General features: G+C 40.1%; 2 protein-coding genes across 19 annotated transcripts in view; both read right to left on the bottom strand.

Moving 5' to 3' along the window:
• OSBPL3 (oxysterol binding protein like 3) overlaps window positions 1-25,242 on the bottom strand; it is a 112,994-nt gene that overhangs the window by 77,883 nt on the left and 9,869 nt on the right. Inside the window, exon 1 of one of the 18 annotated variants that reach the window (XM_087892653.1) lies at window positions 11,872-11,960. The exons of the other annotated variants lie outside the window; for them this stretch is intronic. The gene's annotated coding sequence lies outside the window, so the exon portion shown is untranslated. Of the gene's footprint in view, window positions 1-11,871; window positions 11,961-25,242 lie in introns of those variants that run through there. 18 annotated transcript variants of the gene reach the window in all.
• LOC148114326 (uncharacterized) lies at window positions 11,991-14,322 on the bottom strand. The gene is made up of 2 exons (XM_087892663.1): window positions 12,215-14,322; window positions 11,991-12,029 (listed from the first exon to the last, which is right to left on the bottom strand). Exon 1 carries the CDS (start codon window positions 14,014-14,016, stop codon window positions 12,259-12,261), a length of 1,758 nt encoding a protein of 585 aa, XP_087748789.1. The 5' UTR covers window positions 14,017-14,322; the 3' UTR covers window positions 11,991-12,029; window positions 12,215-12,258.

Genomic DNA, 25,242 nt, shown 5'->3' with positions numbered 1-25,242 from the left:
TAACTTACCTGGTAGGCTTAAGATGTTAAGAACATCTTAATAAGATACAATATTTGTAGTTCAGCACCCAGTAAAACTAATGTGTATGTATAAGTTCATCATCATTGCTCCAGATTCTATATTTCCAAGTGCACAAAAGATTCTTTTAAAAGTCTAAGCACAGGTAGTTCTCAACCGGTCTGGTGGGCGTGGCTTGGTGGGCGTGGTGTGGCTTGATGGGTGTGACTTGGTAGGCGTGGCAGGGGAAGGATACTGCAAAATCGCCATTCCCACGTCACTCTAGGCCAGCCAGAGGTGGTATTTGCCACTTCACCGAACTACTCAAAATTTCCGCTACCGGTTCTCCAGAACCTGTCAGAACCTGCTGAATTTCACCCCTGCTTACAACCAATCATTTAGTAAGCTTTTGAAGTTAGCGTGGCACTGAAAAAAGTGATTTATGACCAATTTTCACAGTTATGCCTATTGTAGCATCCCAATGGTCACATGATCAATATTTGGATGATTGGGAACTGCCGTGTATTTAGGATGGTTGCAGTATGTTGGAGTAAGTGCAATGTTCTGACAAGAAAAATCAATGGGGAAGCCAGATTCACCTAAGAACCATGTTATAAACAACAATTTCAAGGATTCTCTTAACAACTATGGCAAGAAAAGTCATAAAATGGGGCAGAACTCACTTAACAACTGTCCTGTTTAGTAACAGAAATTTTGAGCTAAACTGTAGTTACAAGTTAAGGACTACTATCTAGATGAGAATTCATCTAAGTGCAAATGACAAAGTTATTTTCAATTAATTGATCAGCTTCTATCACTCTTCAAGTTTTATTTTTATGAACTGATTCTGCTTTTCTAGTTATTCTAAATTAATAAGAATTTGCATGACTGCTTCTGAATATCTAATAATAAAAACAACAAAAAGAACACTTTATTTCTGTATTTATGAATTGTTCCTGAAACAGGTAAAGATTCTTTAAATCTACTGTTAGATTTTGCACAACTAAGAAAAAACATTTTTATTTTGTAAAGAAGTATTAAGAGCTGCTGGGATTTATTCTGCAAGCACAGAGTAAGAGTCCAAGATTAGATTGGGAGTAATTCACATAAATTGTCCTCCAAATACAGGTAGTCCTCTAGTTACAACCACAATTGAACCCAAAATTTATGTTGCTAAATGAAATATTTGTAAGTGAGTTTGCCCCATTTTATAACTTTTCTTTCCACAGTTGTTAAGTGAACCATTGCATTTGTTAAGTTAATAACACTTTTGTTAAGTGAATCAGGATTCCCCATTGACTTTGCTTGTGAGAAGATCACAAATGGGGATCACATGACCCCAGGACACTGTAGCCATTATAAATATGAACCAGTTGCCCAGCATCTGAATCTTGATCATGTGACCATAGGGATACTGTAAAGGTTGTAAGTGTGAAAAATGGTCATAAATAACTTTTTTCAGAGCCATTGTAATTTTGAACAGTCACTAAATGAACTGTTGTAAGTCAAGGACCATCTGTAAACTTTCAGCTGTGATAGGAGATATGTTTTATATTTTAATTTACTATTAGCTTGGTCTAGCATGCTCACAATTTCCCAGTCTTCTGTCTTTCCTACATAATGGTTGTTATAGTCTTTACACTGAATATTAAAAATGCTGAGTGTATATCAGTATTAAGACCAAACTAAATCTAAAAAGAGAGGTGGGGGGAAGGGCCAGTTTGGTGTAACAGTTAAAGTATCAAAGTAGAAAACTGGAAACCGGGAATTCTAATCCTACCTTTGGTTTGAAACCATAAGGGGACTTTGGGCCAGTCACTTTCTCTCAGCCCTAAGAAGGCAGCAATGGCAAACCACTTCCAAAAAATCTTGCCAAGAAAAGTGCAGGACATGTCCAGGCAAGATCCAAAAAACAAACAAGATTGAGCCACAGGAAATTTAAAAAAAAATACTAGGAAATTCCTGGAAATTTGACATTTAGGCAAATCAGACATAATAGACACATAGAAATAATACCCTTCAAAAGAGACAATAAAAAAAATAAGAAAGAAATGGAAAAGATAAGAACATATCCTTTCCAGTAGCCAACATGGAAATAAACAAAAATTAACATTAGACAAATAATAGAGCAGAAAACAAAACCGTAATCAATAAAGTAACATGAAGAAAAGCACACCCGAACCAGCATTTACAGACCAGGTTACTGAATATAACAGGGAGCAAACCAGGGGTGAAATCCAGCAGGTTCTAACAAGTTCTGGAGAACCGGTAGTGGAAATTTTGAGTAGTTCAGAGAACTGGCAAATACCACCTCCGGCTGGCCAGTGGGGTGGGAATGGAAATTTTGCAATATCCTTCCCCCAGAAGGGGAGCGAATGGAGATTTTGCAATATCCTTCCCCTGCCATGCCCACCAAGCCACGTCCACAGAACCAGTAGGGAAAAATTTTGGATTTCAGCCCTGGAGCAAACTCCACACTCACCAGCATGGATGTTATTACCTTAGTCAGGTAATTTAATGTCTGCAAGCAAACAAGTCAGAGAGCACCAAAGAGTCCACAATTTATTCGCTATATATATTCTCTTCTACTGGAGTGAAAATGTAATTTGTCAGTAATTTCAAGGCGGCACTACAGTATGCTGGAATCTCTTTGCTGTCACCGTAACAGAATCTGATTTCTACAATCTGTTACACTATTTTTATATAGCAATGATGTGATTTTACTCCCAATTCCACATTTATCCTCTTGGAATGAAATATTAGAAAAAGTGAGCAGCAGAGTTGCTATGGAGCATTTATACATTTTTGCTGTTGCTTAGCACTTTCTATGGTTCTTTATAAATTATGGCTCATCTCTAACCTAGTAGTTATCCATTTTATTTTTAGAATATACAAAACAGTGCCTATAAATACTATCTACTTTATCATTCAAGCAATTCTTCCCTAACCACTACCAAAAAGAAAAAAAGAAAAAGAAAACAAGTTCATTTTCTATTATTGTCTGTGCAAGTATTTTAAGTCCTTAGCACAAAATTTTTCACTATACTGAAATAATAGATTTCTGATGTGATCCGCATAATAACCATAAAACTATTTTGTTCAAAGATCCAATCAGGAAAAGGTTAACAAAAATTCTATCATTCCCCCTCCTCCATTTAAAGGAAGAGAAATTGACCTGAATAAAGTACACAAGGATAAAGGATAAAGGATTTTTCAAATCATATAAATTTTAAGATTTCACATTAGCCCTAATCCACTATCAATTCAGCAATCTGTTTTCACACAGCAAATTAGTGAGAGACAGCATTATAACACTTTATGATTGGAAGAAAGAAGCCTGGTTCTTTACATCATTCAAGATTACTTATGCTCTAATTTAAAAAAAAAAAAAACCCCACATTTTTAGCTTCCTGGACCCATGTTTGGTATTAATTTGCTTCTAAGATCATTTTTGAAGATTTCTGAAAGTTGTTTAGAAACTATATCTAGTTCTGAATAGCTCTAGATTACTAAAAAGAACTGAGAAATGTAAAATATTGTAACTATATTACAACAATTGCACAATATCTCATTTGGCTCCTTGGTACAATTCTAAGTGCTCTTCTTTATTTATTTAAAACTGCTTATTAGTCTGCACTGTGTACATTCTTCTTTATGTATCTGACATACAAGAGAGACAACAATCTCAACAGTGGTGGAATCTGAAGTTTAGAATGCCACCGTAATCGGCTTCATTCTTAAGCAAGGAAAGGCTGCTTGAAATAATTCAATATAAATTTTATGTATTAATTTTTTAAAATTATGAAAGAATTTAAAGTTCTGAAAGTGAAGTAATGCATATTGCCAGTTTCAACCATGAGTGTATTTGTCAAAAGTGCTGTGAGATAAGATCCTCCCCCAGAAACCTACCACCGTGTATTTTTCAAAGTGTAATTAAATTGAATTGAATGCCTCAATAACTGAATATCTCAATTATTGCATATTTATTATTAAAGCTTGAATGTTCTCTTGACTGACAGCAAAAGAGACATGGAGAATTTTCTCATAAGACCAGGTATTCACACCAGCTGTTGAAATAATGTCAAAATAATGAATCTCTGCTGTACTTGGGTTATCTGTATACACCATAGACCTTTAATCAAGTATGTTTTCTCAAAATATATCAATAGCCGCCCTTCATCTCTTGCATTAAAAATTTCCTTTCAAAAATATTTTGTACCCTTTACTGCTCATGAATAAAGCAATCAGCTCTTTCTTTTATTCAGTAGTTACGGTTAGTTGTATTGCTGCAGCTTTTGAATATTTTATAGCCTGCTGTCCTTCGTCATTAGTCTGAAAGGGATGAAAACTCAGGTAGCATTACTTCTCAAAAATAATTAGATTTGGGAAATCCCTACAGGGACAAGATGATAGACTGATTTATTTACAAATCAATTAATCTTGTTATTCTCAGCAAGTTGCATACATGGGGAACAGAAGCAATGCAATGATTCTGAGCAAAGCCATAGAATATAAAATATAGGAAAGATAAGCTATTTGAGGGTGAGATGAATAAGAACAAGAGTTGGATAAGGGGTTAAGTACTGCTTGTGTTGAGGAAGCTGCTTTACATTTAAAAAAAAAAAAAGCAGTATTCAAACAAGCCAGCAATTTTTGGAACCATGTTCTCCTCCCCCCAGCTGTACACAGGCTTGCAAGGAGAGGAGACAGGGCAATAAATTCTCAATGATATCTATGGCCAAGCAGCATAAAAGAGACACTTAAGGTTATCTCTCTCCCTCCCTCTCTCACTCTCCCTCCCTCCCTCTCTCTGTATTTGTGGAGGAAATAGAGGGATTTTGGAAGAAAAAAATCCCTACATTTATTATACCACAAAAACAGAAGAAATTATATTGTTAGTTGTTCCCCCTAAACAAGAAACTTGGGGAATAACCTCAATTTCCAATTACCTATATTTCCCTATTTATTTCTTAACTATAAAATTATGTTTGACAGGTTTGGAAAGAGACAACGCCTTCAACTGTGATTCAGTATTGATGTAGGGACTTGATTATTGTTATGGCTTTGATGTAATGTTTAATTTAAAGCTGTTATCCTAACAGCTTTAACAATTTATCCTAAGTTGTGGATCCATAAAAGTGATGTTTTTATATATGTAGACATAAGTCTTGTTTGTATTTTACCTAACTGAGATATGGATCACATGACTGCAGCTCTTCCCTTTCAGTTTCATTTTTTTCCCCTTCTATAGAACTACAGATTAAGAGTAATATTGTAGATGGATCAGTGATTCTCAATTTATGGTCCTCTGACCCTAGGGGTGGGGGGACAATGTCATCACAGAGTTCATGAAGGCTTGAAGAAATCTTATGATTTAAATCTTGAGTTAAGGGGGGTCCACGGCCACAAAAGGTAGGGGGTCTGTGATGAAGAAAAAGTTGAGAACCACTGAAATAGATTTTTGTTAGTGTTATTAACAGCATACTGTGACACTAAAATATCCCTTTCATAGCATTTTACAAAGAAAAGGCTAATTGGAAAATATGAAACAAAAGAATAACAGAAGGAAAATGAAATTAAAAACAGAATGAAAATAATTTTTGATCTACATAATGTTTTGGGGTCAATTTCAAACATTTTGACAGTAGCATCAAGCTTTGTGTGGCAAGTTAAAAGAGTTACACTCTAAAACAGGGGTGTGAAACTCAAGGCCTGCGGGCCGGACGCAGCCCACAGGGTGCTTACATGTGGCCAACCGGCCCATCCTGGAAACAGCAAAAGACTGGCCTGTGGTGCTTCTGCCAGTGAAAAGGAAGCTTGGAAGGGCTATGTGCGGCCTGCCTGGACTCTATTTTCGACCATGACAGCCTCCTGCAACCTCTGCAAGCAAAAATGCACCCATTCTCCCAAAGCTCCGTTTTCACTGGCAGAGGATTGCACACCATTCTGGCCAAAAATGGAACCTCCATGGGTGATGTGGAGCTGGCCATGCCTACCCTGGCCAGGGCCCTTAGCCCCCCAAGGTCAAACACAATCCTGATGCGGCCCTCAATGAAATCAAGTTTGACACCCCTGCTCTAAAAGGTCACTGATCAGCCACTTTGCCCTCTAATGGTTAAGGCAGCAGCTAGAGGCCAGGAGATTGTGAGTTCTAGTCCTGCCTGAGACATGAAAGGTGGCTGGGGGACTTTCGGCCAGTCATTCTCAACTCATCTCACAGGGTGATTGTGGTAGGGAAAATAGAAGGACAAAAGAATATTGTGTTATGTTCCCTGGTGGGATAAAAATAAATTAACAAAATCCTTTGGAGAAAGGATTTTCGGTCACCGTTTTGACCCTTACTCTCACAAAGGGGGAAAAAATTTCAGTGCTTCTTTATCACATACACATACACTCCACCAATGGAAAAGTTTCTTAGCAATACAGTGCAGTTTTTACATTCACATTCCAGTAATTATAATCAAGTAACAAGCCACAACATTACATATCCTTACAACAGACTTAAAAGGTACAGTTTTCAGTAATTTGCAGACATAAAACTGTCAGCTCAAAAGTGTTCTGAGCTGCTCCTCAAAGAATCATTGCAAAGTTATTTTGATTGATAGCTCTTCACCCTCAAATACAGGAATTCTATTGTGCAACTACTTTTCCTGTGGAACTCAGTCCTTTTAAAGCAACTTACACAAGCAGTAACGAAATTATCTTCTGTGTGTAATTCATCAGCAGAATATGACTTAAGCAGAGGAAGAGGTTAATGGCTCATGAACATGAAATCTAAATGAAGGTCATGTTTAATTTTACTCTCTTGTTATATCAATAGCAAATATGGTGACTCCACTGTGAGTAGCTGTCTTGGGTGTAAAACTAGTCTCCAAAACATTATTATGTCAGGTTTTGATTCACTAATTTCTGGGGAAGAAATAAGAGCCAGTTTGGCTTGAGTTTAACACACCAGATTAGAAACCGGGAGATGGGAATTCTAGTCCCACCTTATCTATAAAAGCCAGCTGGATAACCTTGGGCCAGTCATTCTTTCTCAGCCGAAGAAATAATTTTGATTAATTGCCCACACAAAGTGCAACAAGCCAGTATTTCTCCAATAATCATTTAAAGAACAAGTTTAAAAACCCACCCTTCAAATCCTCTACACATTGAGAAAAATAAAAACAGCTTTGTACACTGCAGCACTTTGTCTTCCTTAAGTGTGACTCTGCCCATAAAAAGTTGGCCAACTTTCAGCTTTTCTCACCTTACTTTCTCCTGACTACATGCAATGTGTCAGCCCTTTGAAGTAGTCCAAACCATGAAACAAAAGTTAAGAATGCTAATACTTATATTTAAAGTTACAGTAACAGAATAAAGCAAGTCTGAATGCCCCTTTCCCTTTTCTCCACTTAACTTAAAAAACGCCCTCAAAGTATGCTATCTCAAATTACATTCCTGCTTTGGGCTCTCATTCTCTTATCTAACTATTGTCTTGGCTATGTATGGATCTACCTTCTGTTCCTCAAAGTTATTCTTATAGCTTGTTATATCCAGGTTATCAGAGTATGCAAATATTATTCAGATATAGTAAAGAACATGGAAGAAATTAAAAGAGTTTGTTCTCCCATTTATTGATCCTAAAACATTTCAAAATAAATACTAGAAAGTTACATGTATGAAACAAAATTATCTGGCCATTAAGATATACATGAGAGACATATAAGGGTGGATGTTTTTGTTTTTTTGCATTGCTCCAAGTTTGGGTCTGAATTTGATCTGCCCTCTCTCGGACCTTAAAATATGCCCCTGGGGAACTTTCAAAAGGAAAATAAGAGTCAGTTTGGCTTTGTGGTTAAGATACCAGATTAGAAACCAGGAAATGGGAGTTCTAGTCCCATCTCAGCTATAAAAGCAAACTGGATGACCTTGGGCCAGTAATTCTTTCTCAGCCCAACTCATCTCACAAGGTTGCTGTTGTGTGGAAAAATAGGAGGAGGAATGAGTATAATGTATGTTTGCCACCTTGAGTTATGTAAAAGGAATAAAGGTAGGATAAAAATCAAAAAAATAAATAGATATAGATAGATAGATAGATAGATAGATAGATAGATAGATAGATAGATAGAGGATCCACCAATCAGGAATAACAATAGCAGCCAATAAGCCACTTTGAGTGAGAATCGAGCTGTTTTTATCATATAATATTGAATGATATGTATATTATAACTACTGGATAAAATATTACTGTATATTTCTATTTTAGCAGTCAGTTTCCTGGTCATTTTTCCTAACCATGACAAGGATTGATTTGATTCTAGTGTGGTTAATGAAATGTTGGTTTTCTTTCTTTCTTTCTTTCTTCTAAAAACTCAGACTACACAGAAGGAAATGAATAGTTGATAATTGTTTTAAGTATGAAATGGAACATATATTTAATTGAGTGGGAGCTGAAGAGAAAACTAGGATCAGATTCTTTGCAGCATTTAGTTCTTTGTCCCAGACCTACTGATTTTAAAATATGAAAGATATTTGAGCCCCTTTCCCTTCTCATGTATCAGATTTTGCTGATATATGAACAGCAAAAGCCACCAGACACATCATAGCAAGCAATGAACTAGTTAACGCAACAAAATGGTTTGGAATATCCAAAGGAAATGCAATCGAAATTACTTAACCCCAAATTCATCTTCCAGCAAAGGTGACTCATTGCACCCTTGAGAAAATGTGGCAATGTGCTACTGTCTGGAACAAATGTGTATGTTCTGATTTTGAGTGCTGGAAAACAACTCAAATTCAACATACCGGAATAAAGCATACTCTTCCAAAAGGAATGACAGCTTATAATTACAGCAAGAAGCAATGGAGAATCATCTTGTTTTGATTCTGTTCTTCTTACTGCCTTTCTTCCCTCCCATCCTCACCTCCCTTCCATTTTAATAGAGGAACGTTGTCTATGGGGTCACTATGGGTCGGACACGACTTTGCAACTAACAACAACAAAAGACAGTAGAAATGCCATCATTGCAGTGAGCTCTATCTCCTTCTGTCTGAAATGAGAACTACCATTTTAAAACAGAATGTGAAGGTTTTCAATGGAAATTATATCTTCAGATGTCTATTGTTACTATCCTTTTCTTGAGTATGATATCCCCTCACCTGTAAACATGTGTAGCAGACTGCAGTAGTTTTTGGGAACTGAGGCATTATGTTCATTAAGCAGTAGGCAATTTGGCTTTGCATTACAACTTTGCTAATTCTTGGTCAATTTATCTGGAATATTTTTGGACTTGAAAGGATATAAAGTCATAGATGATATTGCATCTAATGAGAAGCGTACATCTGTGGATAAAACCCTTCTCTATAGATATAGGTGTGGGGTTCTAGGAGTTCCTCTTCAGAGTTTTTAATCTTATGGTGGGATAAAACTATTTTACAAAATGGCTTTTATCCTACAGCTGTTTTCAAGCAGACTAAAAATAAGAGGTTGCAGTTACATTATGGAATACTTCCAACAAACCTCTGCATAAAATAGTTTATCCACCAGAAATGTTATATAAATCAAATTATATCTGGCTCCAGATTGGCAGCACAAACATATTCAACCATCTGGTTGAAGTGCAGCAAACATAAAGGGAAGAAAATGTGCAGCTTTATTATCTAATCTAGTTTGCCCCAAGTATAATAAACAGCACTCTGCTTTATCAATCTATTTATATGTCAGATGAGTGATGTGGAAAAATAAAAACTGAATCTAACTTCATGTCCTCTTAACAATGAGGGATTGTTTTGATTGTTATGCTATCTCTTGTAAAGATGACTTACTGAAAATAAAGTAGACATATGTATATGAAAAAAGATTATTCATCCTTCATTATCTTTAGGATTGATACACAATGATATTGTGTCTTACAGGAAAGAATACATTGATGACAAAACCTAGATTCCTAGAATCTTTAATTTCAGTTGCCATGCTAAATACTTAATCTAAGCATTCTTATTTAAGGAATTCATATTGCGTCTGGTGTCCTCCAATACAACTAATCTGCATCAATACTTTCAGCCTTCCATTCTGTGATTTTTATAGGCTTTGGGTATCACCACTGTGGGGCAGAGGGATTCTTTTTCGTATAGTAAGGAACTTGCTACAATGGAATTTGTAGCAGCTTTAAAAGGGTTTGTTCATTCCTGCCAATTAAAAATATGGATATTTTTATCCATTTTATAATCCTCTTATGGATAAAATATGCTGTATTTATTTACTTCTGCTTATATGTAATGTACTCCTAACTAGGACTGTGAAAAGTTTTAATGTGTACTTTGCAAAGCAAGCTGATCTTTCATTTAGTGTGAAGTGACTCAGCTTCTTTACCTCACTTCTCTTTCAAAATTCCTTTCAGCCTCTTCCTGTACCATTTCAGCTAAAAGAAAAAGCTAAGAAGAGCTTTTTGACAAATGTTGAGAGAGATGGTATAGATAAATCTTCTCTCACATTATTTTTACACTGTATTTTTACAGTGGACAGCTTTGATATATGCTGAGTACAGAACCTTTGGTCACGAACGCTTCTGACCACGACCAAGTTAGGTTCCAACCAAAAAATTCACATCTCCTTCTGCGCCATTTTTTTTGTAAGCGCCAAATTTCCAAAATTAGGTTCAGGTCATGGCCAAATCAGTTTGCGACCAAAGTTATGGAACGAATTATGGTTGTGACCAGAGGTTCTGTATATGTCTTCAGTAAGTTTCAAAAGCAGCCATCTTGGGAGTCTTCCCTAGACTGCTCGCCCAAAGAAATCTCACAGCAACCTCACACTGTCCAGTCTGAAGCCCCTTCAGCATTTTGAAGATATTTCAGGCTAAGCTTGTGCACTGAGAAATCCCAATGCCACTGAGCCTAGAAACACTTTAGTTAGAATTAGGGGGGATAGTGAGAAGTTTCTCAACAGGCCTAATGGCGAAGTTGCTTGCCTCCCACTCGGAAAGTTGAGAGTTCAAGCCTAGGTAGTAGATGTTTCTCTCCTAGAGTGCAAAGAAAAAAAATCTGCTTCTGAACTCTGTGAAGGCATCAGGAAGGGCATCCAGTCAATAAATCCGTTTGAGACTCAGCTCCATTCAGTCGCCCTGACTCTACCCTGAATAGGGATGACAGCATCGTAAAAAAAAGTTGAGGAGTTTCTCCTAAGCACTGGACCAAAATTATGTAGATACTGCTTGCTTCATCTAAGACAACTGGATAGCCTCTTTGCTTCAGAAAAAGCAATTATGGACACTGCTTTGCTGAAGTGAGTCCCTCTTACCTTTCCAGACTTGTGCAAACCAATTTTTAACCAGATTTAGAATAAATTTTTGTTTTTGTTTTTAAGGTAAATTTAGATAGTGATGTTGAAGGCCAGCACATAAAAGACAGAAATAAATGAAAAATACAACTAAGAAATAATCATAGTTGGCTTTCTTTATTCCAGACTCACATATGCAGTGCTTAACATCAAATCTGAAGGAGATTTCTGAGGAACACAGAAATCATTATGTTAACAATTAGCTGATTATAATAAAGCTATTTTATTTGTGATTTTTTTTTAAAAAGGCAATATAGTGACACGTCTTTTTTATATATTTATGAAATGAAAACCAATTTTCAGAAGCTATATACCTAATGAAATAGTCAATGATGCAATTTTGGCATAGTAAAGTTCTAGCAGTTATTTAACAGATACACCCAGGAAAAAAGATGAAAAGGTTTCTTTCATTGCTCCTTGTGATTCCCAACTATATGTTTAACTCTATCTGTTGACCCAAATGAGTCCTATTATGCAACAAATAGGATATAGAAATCTGTTCATGTAGGTTGCTTATAATCTTTGTTTTGGTGAGATTGGGCGTTGGTTCTTACCTGACACGCCTCTTCTCTGACTGTCGGGCACGGCAGTCAGGATGGGTGGAGACCTGGTTGAGTCGTCATTGGACCGGGTCTGCTGAAAAAGGCAGGAAGTCCCTCCCCTGACGGTGGCTGTCAGTTTGAGACGAGGGAGTATCAGCAGTAAGACGTGTCTAGGGATAGAGAACAAAGAGAATTAGAAGAACCCGCCCCCTCCCAGGTGAGGTCGTAACGGGATCGGCCTCCACAATAAGGGTGGGGCTGACTGCCGTGCCCGACAGTCAGAGAAGAGGCGTGTCAGGTAAGAACCAACGCCCATTCTCCTCCAGTCGGGCACGGCAGTCAGGATGGGACATACCAGAGCCAAGTGTCCAGACGGGAGGGAGAAGGCCGGTCCCGAAATCAGGAAGCCGAGTGGACCCCTTGCAGGACTCTCCGGCCAAAGGCCGCATCCGAAGACGCATACTTGTCCAAGCGATAGTGGCGGACAAAGGGAGAAGGCGATGCCCAGGCCGCCGCCCGACAAATCTCGCCGATGGAGGCCCGGGTGGACCACGCTGCTGAAGTGGCGGCGCTTCTCGTCGAATGAGCTGTTATGTTGCGAGGAACTGGAAGCGCAGAAGCTTCATACGCCGCCGAAATGCAAGCCCGAATCCAGCGCCCCAAGGTGGTAGAAGAAACCTTCGATCCCAGAGAAGCTGGTAAAAAGGATACGAAGAGGGCGTCCGAACGGCGTAAGGTAGCCGTGCGGGAAATATAGATCTTTACAGCCCGACGGACGTCGAGGGTATGCCATCGCCGTTCAAGAGAATGTTGAGGATTAGGACAAAAGTTAGGAAGTACTACTTCCTGGGCCCGGTGGAAAATCGTATTCACTTTCGGGATGAAAGAAGGATCCAATCTCAGTACCACCCGATCCTGGTGGAAGATACAGAGTTCCTTACGAATGGACAGGGCCGCCATCTCAGAAATCCGCCGAGCCGACGTCACCGCCACAAGGAAAGCCACCTTAAAGGATAGGTATCTTAAGGAAACATCTCTCAAGGGTTCGAAGGGGGGAGCAGTTAGAGCCCGGAGAACCTTAGGTAAGTCCCAAGAAGGGTAGCGATGGACTGCAGGCGGACGGATATTGGTAGCGCCGCGCAGGAACTGCCGGATCAAAGGATTCTGTGAGATAGGGTCCGTTGAGGAGCCGGATAAGATCGTGGAAAGGGCAGCCACCTGGCGGCGAAGTGTGTTAGGCGAGAGGCCAGAGACAAACCCTTCCTGCAGGAATTCGATGACAAGAGGAACCGAGGCCGAAGTAGGAGAGACAAGTCGAGCCTTACACCAAAGCCAGAAGGCTCGCCAGGTAGCGTCATAAATCCTTGTGGTTGAAGCCCGTCGAGAGGCTTGAATAGTCGAAATGGCGCCTGCCGAGAGGGGAAGCTTACTCAACACTTCCCGCTCAATCGCCACGCGGTGAACTGGAACCAGAGAGGATCCGGGTGCTGCAGTTGGCCCTGGGTGAGGGTCATCCAGTCTCCCGGTATCCGCCAAGGGGGCATTACCGACAGGGACCTGAGGTCTGCGAACCAAGGACGTCGGTTCCAGGCTGGAGCGATGAGGATTAACTCCGCTTGCTCCTGTAATAATTTCCGTACCACTCTGGACAGCAAGTTGACCGGTGGGAAGGCATACAGGAGCTGATTGGTCGGCCAATGACTCCGGAGAGCGTCCACCGCCTCTGCCCCGGGACAAGGGAATCTGGTGAAGAATCGTGGTAGCTGGTGGTTGGACGCACTGGCGAATAGATCCACTGTCGGACTCCCAAAGCGGCGAACCACCTCCTGGAAGAGGCGAGGAGAAATGGACCACTCTGCGTCGTCGACCGGGGACCGACTGAGAGAGTCGGCCGTGCGATTTAGAACTCCGGAGATGTGAGTTGCTTGAATCGATGCCAAGTGGTCCTCTGCCCAGAGACCCAAACGCCGCGCTTCCCTCATCAGAGCTCTGGAACGAGTCCCCCCGAGGCGGTTCACATGCGCTTTGGCTGTTACATTGTCGGTCAGAATTAAGACATCTCGGTGCAGCACCTGAGGCTCGAAAGCCTTTAGGGCGAGGAAGATGGCCCGCAGTTCTAGCACATTGATGTTCATCCGTTTCTCGTGTGCTGACCATAGGCCCTGAGCTAGGTGGGGACCCAGATGAGCTCCCCAGCCCGACAAGCTGGCATCCGTTGTAAGCTGCAGTCGGCACGGCTCTCGAAACCTGGTCCCCTTTAACAGGGCATCCGATGTCCACCAGGACAGAGACCGGATCACAGACGGAGGAAGGACCAGTCTTGTGGATGAGGTGTCCCTGTGGGAACGTTGAAAGGGCAGCAGCATCCACTGTAAGTCCCTACTGTGTAAACGGGCCCATGGGACTATCCCAAAGGTAGACACCATCTTGCCAAGAAGACGTGACAAAGCTAGCAGCGAAGAAGACCCCTGATTCTGCACCCGGCCAGCTAACTCTCTGAGGCTGTTAACCCGGTCCGGAGACAGGAACACCTCCGAGGACAAGGAATCAATTACTGCTCCCAGGTGAAGAATTCGATTAGAAGGGGTTAAGTGGCTCTTAGCCAAATTGACTGAGAACCCATGATCCTGGAGAATCTGAAGGGTCCTAGTCAGGTCAGCCTGCGCTTGCTGCCAAGACCTTGACAAGATCAAAACATCATCTAGATAAAAGGACACCCTAATTGGGAGTGTGGCGACATAACCCATGAGGGCAGCCATTATTTTGGTAAAGGCCCTAGGGGCCGAGGACAAACCAAAGGGAAGGGCCCGGTACTGGTAATGGTTGTTGTTATAACAAAATCTGAGAAACTTACGGTGTTCGGGAAGGATGGGAACGTGGAGGTAGGCTTCAGTTAAATCCACAGATGATAAAAAATCCCCTTCCCTAATGCAAAGTAAAATTGTTTGTAAGGAATGCATCTTGAACCGGCGATAAGTTATGTGCCGGTTCAAGGACTTCAAATCAAGGATAGGGCGCCAGTCCCCGGAAGACTTTTGTACTAAAAAGAGTCTAGAGTAAAAACCTTGGCCAAATTCGGAGGGGAACACCGGTTCGATGGCACTTATAGCAAGCAAGTGATGGATAGCCTTCTCCACTAGTGATCTCTTAGTAGCATTGAGGGTCGGTGGGATCGCTGCTGCAAGTAGCCGGAGTCAGGGCCCCGAAAGGACTGCCGTCGAAAGGAAGACGACGAACGCCCATCTGACCTGCGGGATACCGCTGGCAAAAACTTCTTGTGATCTCTGGTCTCAATTAAGAGAGGCTCAAGAGCAGGCCCAAAAAGTTTGTCACTCGAGTACGGTGAAGACGCTAAGCGCCACTTACTACGAACGTCGGCTTGCCAATATTTCAGCCAAAGTAAGCGCCTAGAAGTGACTGCGGAACCAATTGCTTTGGCCGAAAACCTGGCTGCAGAGAGAGTGGCGTCCGCCGAGTACTCTACCGCTGCCAGTATTTTGTTAATGTCTTGTAGTGTTCTCACCTCAGAAGGAGGAATACGACTCTGCAACTGCTTCAGCCAGAGGATCGACGCCCGGTTAAAAAACGATGCGGCAGATGAGGCCTGCACGGACCAGGCCGCCGCCTGATGACCTTTGATGAGGGTGCGTTCCGCTCTTCTCTCCTCCGGACGTAGGGATTCCTCAGCCGGGCCCGAGGCGGGTGAGGACGAGGTCAAAGCCACCACCGGTGTGTCCACTGAGGGGATCTGCAAAAGAGAAGCATACTCCTCTGCCAGATTAAATAAGCGTCTGTCTAGGCTGTTGGGGATTGGCCCCGTGCTAGGGTTCTTCCATTGCCTCTGCAAGACGTCTGCAAACAATTTAGGGGCTGGCACTATCTCGGTTTGAACTGTGGGCACGTCAAATAAGGCCGAAGAAGATGTTGAAGTCCCGGGTTGGGCTTGGTCGGAGGGCGAAGGGATGCCAAGACCAGTGGTGATCTGAGCTTTATGTAATAAGGAACGAAACATTTGAGGGCGGAACAACCCTACAAACGAGGGCTGATCCGGCTCTAAGCCTTCATCCTCCGACAGATCTTGGTCAATAATGGCCTGTTCTTCCTCGCCTGAAAGGGAGCCTTGGCTATCCCTGGAAGGAGAAGTTGCCCGAGGCAGGACCTGAGAAGAATCCTGCAAGGGCTGAGAACTAATCGAAGGAGCTTGGCGATTCAGATATTCGGAAACCTTCGAGGAAGACCTCTCCTGCAACCCCTGAGCAATCCCTTGCTTTATTGAGTTAGCTATCAACTGGGCCAAAGCAGGTGTAATATCCAGTTTTTGGGCCTGAGAGGGCTGGACCACTGAATCTCCTGCTCCTATGGCAACCGGTTCAGGGTTGTGAATTGTCTGAGAAGGATTGACCACCTGTACATCAGTAGGAAAAACGGTGGCTGCATCAGGAATCCAAGAGTCCCCCGTGACTGAAATATCTGGGGAGAGAGGAGGTACAGGAGAGGCCTGTGACAAGGCCGCACTCCTGGCAGGAGCAGGTGGGGGCTCAGGATTCGATGAGGCCTCTGGAGGCTCTTTCGAGGAAGAGGAGGCTGCTTTATTAAATGCTTTCTCGATAGCCTTATGTCTTCTTTGCTCATCCTTAGCCTTAGATTTAGATTTAGATTTAGATTTAGGGGCCTCCTGGGAGCTATGATTCCTAGGCCTCTTAGCTTGGGAGGTCGAGGCCTGCTCCTCCTCAGGATCTAGCTGAAGCTGAGGGCGTTTATTCTTTTTTCCCTTGTGGGAAGAAATGGCGTCCGCCATCTTAGGAGGGTCTGTAAAATGGCCGCTGGTATAGACTGCTAAGAAGGCCAGAGGATCCCCTCAGACAATAGCAGCTGAAACTGAGACAAATCGGCCCACGGATCTCCGAGGAGAAGTACTCACTGCGTAGGACTTCAATTTAGAAGAGCTGGAAGACTTTGTGCAAAGTGTTAGCCAGCCGGCCTAAGCACTTTGAATAAGCGCGGGATCGCAAACGCGCTAAAAAAAAAAAGAAAATAGCCAGCCGCTATCCCCCAGAGCCGACGCTCCGCTCAGAGGCTTCTCCGCTTTTGGCCCTCTCCTTTTCCTCTTTTTTTTTTTTTTTTTTAAACTAGGGCGCAAGCCAGCCGGCAAGTCACCCAAAGGCGCGGAAACAGAGCGCGCTAATTAGCAGGGAGCCAGGCGATTCAGAGGCTTCTCCGCCGTTGGTACTCGTTCCGTAGGGTTTTTTTTTTTTTTTTTTTTTGAATCGGAGCGCAAGCCAGCCGGCAAGACACTCCCGGAGGCGCGGAGAAGCGTCGCGCTAATGAGCAGGCAGCCAGGCGATCTAAGGCCGATCGTAAGGGCTCTCTCAGCTGCCAGAGAAGTGAGACCGCCGCGACGGAGCGAACTCGTGCGCGTCGGAAGAGGAATCACCAGCCGGTGATGTAACCTCAGGCGATCCCCAGCGGAGCTAGCAGCTACCACGCTGAAGGGAATCAAGCCTCGCCCCTGCTGCCTTTAACTAAGTTCTCTCTTTCTTACTTTTTTGCTTATCCAAGCGAACAGACTACCCTAGACACGACCGGTCTGGACTCGACCGAGTCGAAAAACTGACAGCCACGGTCAGGGGAGGGACTTCCTGCCTTTTTCAGCAGACCCGGTCCAATGACGACTCAACCAGGTCTCCACCCATCCTGACTGCCGTGCCCGACTGGAGGAGAAACTTTACACATAAAGTATAATTGGGGCTAACCTATCAGCCATTCTACCTTACTAACAGTTATGTTGCACCTGTGTTGTATGTATACAGAAATTTCTGCTGGTGAATGAAGCAGTGTAGTATAGCCATTCCACCTTAAGGAGGATTCTTCAAATACCTACACGGCTGTATTAAGCAACTACAACTAGTCCATGTTACAGCATGTACACTGAATTTTCTTTTGATTCCCTGCATTTTTTATAATGGATCTTAATCAAATGCATATACAAAAAAGCAGATTTATTTTTTGTATTTCACTTTTCCTAATATAAACATTTTTATTTGCAATTTTTTCTGATGCAGTTTTGTTACAATTTTTCAATGCAATGTTGCTCTACGAAGTTTAGAGAAGTGATTATGAGGAAGAAGGAAAGAATCCAGGAAATGTGTTTGCTTAAAATTGTAGATCCATCCCTATGCACTATCACAGCTGGCTGCATTCCCTCCACCCCATTTTATTTTTTTTCTTCTTTTGCTTATCCCCTTTCATTTTGCCTGTAAGTTGAATCAATAAACAGAGAAAAAGAGAAAATTAAAGGTCTTGTGTCTTGCCTAGTTTCAGAAAAAAGCTGAGAAAGTTATATACACAAATATTGAAAAATAAAATATGCAAGTCATCACTTAAAATTAGCAAGGCATGCTGCCTCCTAGAAAGCAACATCACTTGAATGGAAATACACTAATCTGATTCTTCAGATGATCTACTAAAACTAAACTAAACAAAATTCCCCCAAAATTTGCAGGGTGACATGCCATTCATCTCATTCAAAAGCTTTCCTAAGGTTGGACAGTATTCCTTGAAGTTAATTCCTGGTATTTATTTATTTATTTTAAATGATAACTGAAGAAGCTTCTTGGATGAGAAGTGAAATGTCTTCAAGGAAAAAACAGTCCAGTTACCTTTTGAAAATGCATCCCTGGGACAACATTTTCTAATGTTTCATTAAAACCACTGCAAGCCTTTGGGGCACAGTGCAAAATGCATACATCACTCATCTTTTTGCCTCCATTGTGAAATGACTTTAATGAAAGTAATTGATGCCTCTTCAGCCCATTCCAGAAAAAAAATCCTGCCATGCATTCTTAATTTTGGATTACCTCACTGTTAAACAGAATTAATACATTATTAATATTGCATAAGAGTGTTAAAGTAGCTTATCTCCGTATCAGTTGTGATATATGATATATAATAAGGACTAAGATTTGAAATCCCTACTTTTAAATATGGGCATGCAATCAACTTCAAACAACTTGCCCAACTCAGCCTATTGCTTCCTTCAAGTACCTTCCCTCCTTTCACACTATCACGCTTGCCAATTTGACAGCTTTCATAACACATTGCTAATGATCATGAGGGAATAAATAGGAATTACTATCTTCAGTCCAGCAGTCAAAATGGGCCCAAGTAGGAGTGAGATGACCAAATGGAAGCTAACTTTTATGTAAAATATAATTCTAAACCTCGAAGCAAAATCTGTGTTAAGAGAGGAAAAGATGATTAATGGGATTTTAAAAGGAGAACTCTTCCTCTGAATCTTCAAGAGTTGTAATTACATCTCATGATTTTTAAAAAAATATAGCAGTTATATAAGATCATAATTTCTGTGCGCCACTGAAGGCTCTACATTATTTGTTTCAGGTGAGCAGTGCTATATTTTGCTGTATTGAATTTTGAAGGGAAGGGATACAGATTTATTTTGATTTAAACCCTTTCTCCATTGAAGATACATGCATTTTTTAAGATTATCTTCCTACAGAAAGTTAAGGCAATCCCATTGGTAGCTCTTCAGGTCTGTAGGAATGTACACTCATAGCTTAACCCAGGTCCACTTTTATAGAAAGGGCTTTGCATCTGTCTGAAAGCATCTCCTCTGTGTTTTCAGGCACCTGCAGTGTTGCATTATTGAGCTGAATTATTTTTTGACTCAACTGTGATATCTGAACCACCATAAAATTTTGTTTGTTGAAAAGGGTTGTAGCTCCATTTCTCTATAGAAGGAAATTCCTGTCTCAGCTTTCTTCCTTTAAGATCTCTAAAGAAAGCTAGTTTGGTATAGAGCTTAAAGTGCTAGCTCAGAAACCAGAAGACTGTGAGTTCTAGTCCCACTTTAGCATGAAAGTCTAATGCAGAGATCTTCAAGCTTGGCAGCTTTAAGACTTGTGAACCTCAACTCTCAGAATTCTCCAGCCAGCTATGCTGGTTGGAGAATTCTGGTAGTTGAAGTCCACAAGTCTTAAAGCTGTCAGGTTTGGGGACTCCTGGTCTAATGGGTGACTTTGGGCCAGTCACTCTTTCTCAGCCCAACCCACCTGACAAATTTATTGTTGTGGGAAAAGGTGGAGGAGGAGGAGGAAGTGTGTTCACTACCTTGAGTTACTTTTAAGGCAATAAAGGTGGGATAGAAATGAAATAAATAATAAAGGAAACAGCATTTATTGTTTTGCTGATCCTTCGCAACAGTTCATACAAAACAAAAATTCTGTCGATTTCGTCATGCTTCTTCAGCAGTGGAATAGCTCCATAAACTATTTCTCTTCTCTCTCTCTCCCTCTTTTCTTTTGCATAGAGTAAGAAGGTTTTCTAGTGCAAAAATCTGGATTACCAAGAAAAAAATGTCATTTGGAGCACCTATATCTAAGAATTGGATATGGCTTCCCTTATATTGATTTATAAATTTCTAAATTACTGTTGTTACTTTTGAGTCAGCTTTGACTCCTGGAGACTGTCTGAACTACTCAATGTTATTTTCTAGGCAAGATTTGTGAAAGTGATTTGTAATTGGCTTCTTCTTCCCAGGGCCGACAGAAAGAGGGAGGGAGAGATGGAAAGGGAGAGAGGGAGAGGGAGAGGGAGAAGGAGGAGAGGGAAAGGGAGAGAGATATCAAATATACTGGGACTGAAACTCTCAAAATTTTTGACAAACAAATGACGAGAAATTCTAGCAAACACAGCCCCTAAACAATGGGAGGGGCCAAAGTGGAGAAGCTGGGAAAAAACACAATGAAGAGATGCTAATGGATTTTAACCTGCCTCAAGAGGTAATTTTCATCAACACAATCCTATTTCTAAGTAAAATCAGGAACACAAGTATGAAACACACAGAAAAGTATGCTAATTTCTGTCTAGCTGTGATGTCACAAACCACAGCAAAGCCATAATTAAAATGTCCTATTAAGCATTTTTATAAAATAAACCAGCTACTTTGTAGAATCACACAAGCTATCAATATTATAGGTAAATAGCAGGGCTTTATTCCAAACTGTAACATGAGATTCTAGATTGTATAGAAAGAAACCAAGATGAAAAAAACTTTTAAAAAATACTGCTAGTCTTTCATTTTTTATGCTGTTATGCTTATTATTAACTTATTTTTTAATGTTTTCTTCCTGAAAAGAACTCCAGAATGCTGACTTAAAAAGCAATAGGATATATATGATGTGTATGTATCAATTTATTTTAAATGAAACTTGTTGGGATTTGTTTTTATTTTGCCTTCGTTTCCAATTTCTAGAAATAAATTTTAAAAAAACAGAATTAAAACTATGAATCCTGAAACAGACCAGTCCACACAGACACAGGTATGTAAAATACTTGCATTTTTAACGTTTTTTACTCAAAGCCCAACTAAGACAGAATATGAAACAAGTATTCCTAGAACCAAAATAGCCAAAGGCATCACCTAAGATATGATAGATGGATATTTGCTGTAAAGTCAGTCACTGACATTTTAATCTCTTTTCTTGATTATTACTGCATCTTGTTTTCAAAACAGTAATAACAGTAACAATCATTACCATCACTAGGGCTAGCAGATCTCAACTGCGAAAATTCACATAGCCATCATATATCCAGAGAGATGCACAATACATTTGTGCATAATAGAACATAGTACAATTGTTCTAATAGTTGTCTGGCTTTTATCAGCCCAGATATATAATAGCTATCACTCCAAAAAGAGATGAAGTTAAAATAAACATTCTTTCTTTCTCTTTTCTTTCTTTCTTTCTTTCTTTCTCTCTCTCTCTCTCTCTCTCTCTTCCTTCCTTCTATCTATCCATCCATCCATCCATCCATCCATTCATCCACCCATCCATCCATCCATCCATCTCATTAATTTCTATTGCTACTCAGTTCTATATGACTCTGGCTACCTATTTTGAGAAGAACAAAACAATAGTTTGAGAAGACAGGCAGAATCATCATCAAAGGTAGTTTAATGCAGTTTAGATTTAGAGTTCATTGGAAATCAGTGAAACATGAGACTGTGCATTTTTCCCTTACTGGGTGTATGAAAGGGAAAAGTTTGCATAGTTACAGAATACTCCAGATACTGCTTGACTGAGACTCCCATTACTATTCACCATTGATGGGTTGATTAGGATTAAGAGGAGTGATGTTTAGCAGTCTCTTAAGAAACAGATATTGTCTAATCCTATTGAATATATACATAGAAAGGACTGTTCTGTACATGTCCTAATACCAATGTCTTGTGACCAGAGTAAGGACAGCCAATCTGCAGCACTAAATCCCTTTTCTACGATCCTCTTTAATCATACAATTGCAGAAATTTGAGGTTGCAGGATCCTTCTATTTTACTTATTGAAAATACAGTAAACAGTTGTTCAGGTTCTTCATACATGACCATCCATGGCATCATCCATGTCGCTATTTTTTCCAACATCATGAACAGGAGCACTGTTTTGGAACATGACAGATGCAGGAACTTGTGAAAAGTCATTCTATGGAGATAAATAATACCACACATCTCATGATAGATAACTGAATCTCTTTCTAGTAACATCCAATAAATGATCAAAATAAACCATAATCCAATATGTAAATATACTCTTCCTCAAATACATTTGTAAATCAGTGAGTAATTAGGAAGTTTAATGGAGGACAAATGCAAATAATATATACATACTAGGTATCTAGATGAAATCACTGGATTGTTCAGGTTTAATTCTCAGGCTCCAGTAAATGTTACACAAGTCTAATTATTTGCAACATAGAATTCACATCCTCATATCTCCAAGGAAGATATTGGCTCAATTTCTTTGTTGACATCAAATAACATACTTTAACAAGGATTTGTGAAGGCTGGATGAATTACATGTACCATGTTTCATTAGCCAAATATCCATATATTGACTGCAAAATTATTTTCCTCAAAACACAAATATTAAGCTCCTGACACAAATGAAAAGCATACTTTCCCGGAAAGAGAAGAAACAATATCAATCCCCTTTACTTCCACACCTTGAAAGTTGTTAAACAAGTTCTACTGTGATAGTTTCATAGAAACTATATGCTCTATATATTTTAGGATGTTATAAATAAAGTGAAAGGAAATGCAGATAATCGGCTCTTCATGTCCCTATTCACTTGCAATATCAAAGGGAAGCTCAAAAACAAATAAAGGCTCAATAGGGATATTTTGTATAGAAGGAGTTGGTCCTGTTGTACCATGGGCACTTCATGTGCTGTGAGCCCTTTAAGGAAATGAGACTCATTAGGAATCCTAGAATGTACTGTTATGTGATTATAATACTGTAAGAGAATCTTGAAAGTCCATCAAATTCCCCTCTCTTTTTCAATTTATATTCAAAACAGAGTTACTCCAAGTTTCTTTTTCATGCTTTCTTGTTTCACAAGACTCAAATATCCTTACTGTAATGGCTTGGTATTCTCTTCCTCCTTCCCTGAATAAATCCAACATTTCTTCATTCCTTTCTTACAATAATCCTCCTGCCCACCTGGCTATTTTTATATTCATTTAATTTTAAAAATAGGAAGTTGGCAAAGAGTTGACCTCAAGATATTAGTGAGTCCAACACAGGTATTCTTAAGAAATGGAAATAATAAGGGGCTGGAGCCCCTCATTTGTTTGGATATAGACACACACAAAATAATGGTTATATAAACCATAGAGACTTTCTTAGCAGGTTAAGTGGGTGGAAGGAAACATTCTCGGTAGTTTCTCTTCTGGTAAATTAGTACCTACACGTTTTATGAATTAACAAACCTGTCCCATGGCATTTTGTAATGCACTCTCCAGCTCAAAAAGGTCACCTACTTTTAATAGTAGGTAGCTTTTCTCTAGGTGGTGGTCCAACATGGATGTACTGATTTATCTTCTTAAGAAATACACTGGTTAATGTATTTATATACTCTCTCCTCCTATATTTTCTGTCTCTTGGAATTTCTAAATATCAAAAAAGTTTACAGGGATATAATGTGCTGATTTATCTAGTGCATTATGTTTGAAGAGCTAACACAAATTGCCACTCAGTTGTTTGCTCTTCTGGATCTTTAATTTTTTTGTACTTAACATTGCAGATCAGCTTGACATTTCACAAGGCTGGTATAAATTTACTAAAAGGGAAACAATTCAAAGGAGGACGATCAATAAATGTGGTGGTATAACTCCATTCCAGGCTACTTAAGAGTAGTTCAGACTAAGACAGTCACTGTTTGTGTAAAACCCTGCCAAATGGTAGGAAGAGCAGAAGCAAGCTTATTTGTGACTTTGAGGCAGCCCAGGTTGCATTTCTGTAACATCTAGGAGATTACAGCCCAAAATGGAGCAAGGTTAGGTTTTCATAACTATGGTACATTTTTGGCAGGACTGAGCCTTTGGTCTACTATTCCTTATATAACATGTCCATCTGGGGTCTTTTGTTATACACCTAGGCAATTGTTCCAAAATGCTCACAGGATCTATCTGTTCTGTTTTGCTCAACTTCTAATTAAACCCTAGTATGCTAAAGGGACGTGGTGGCTCAGTAGCTAAGATACTGAACTTGTCGATCAAAAGGTTGGCAGTTCAGCAGTTCGAATCCCTAGTGCCGCTTAATGGGGTGAGCTCCCATTACTTGTCCCAGCTTCTGTCAACTTAGCAGTTCGAAAGCACATAAAAAAAAAATGCAAGTAGAAAAATAGGAACCACCTTTGGTGGGAAGATAATAGCGTTCTGTGCACCTTTGGCGTTTAGTCATGCCAGCCACATGACCATGGAGATGTCTTCAGGCAATGCTGGCTCTTTGGCTTTGAAACGGAGATGAGCACTGCCCCCTAGAGTGGGAAACGACTAGCAGATAAGTGCGAAGGGAACCTTTACCGTATGCTGAAAACACCAAGACCTTTTGGTCCTTTTATCCAACCTGAAGAAAGGAAATGATGCCCTGGTTGTTAACTATCTTTGAATATTGGCTAGATGAGAGAACAAACTGCACAGACCAATATGGTGTTAAGAATCAAGAAATGAATTTGAGAATTGTATTTCAGTCTATTTGGAAATAAATTCCATTCTCTGTGAAAAAGTGAGTCTGGAGTCCAAAACTCCAATATCATTAGAAATGCCTTGACACAGTTATGTCTGTGTACCAGTTTCAACCATTTTCACTGATTTTCATTATGTCTTCTTTCTTATTTTTTTCCAAAATAAAATGAAGTCAAAGTGCATATTTTTTAGCTGAAAAATTACTGTCTCCGATGAGGAAAATTTCATGATACTATAAAATAACTTCCAGAATTAAGGAAAGTGATTTCTTAAGCCTAACTGAAATTTAGGTGAACTTTGTTGCCTAAATTTAGGTAATCTCTTCCAATCAATCAATCAAT

Source organism: Pantherophis guttatus, chromosome 4 (assembly GCF_059756535.1).
Source record: "Pantherophis guttatus breed Tessera chromosome 4, ASM5975653v1, whole genome shotgun sequence".
NCBI classification, from domain to species: domain Eukaryota; kingdom Metazoa; phylum Chordata; class Lepidosauria; order Squamata; family Colubridae; genus Pantherophis; species Pantherophis guttatus.
This window is presented reverse-complemented; position numbering and strand designations above follow the sequence as displayed.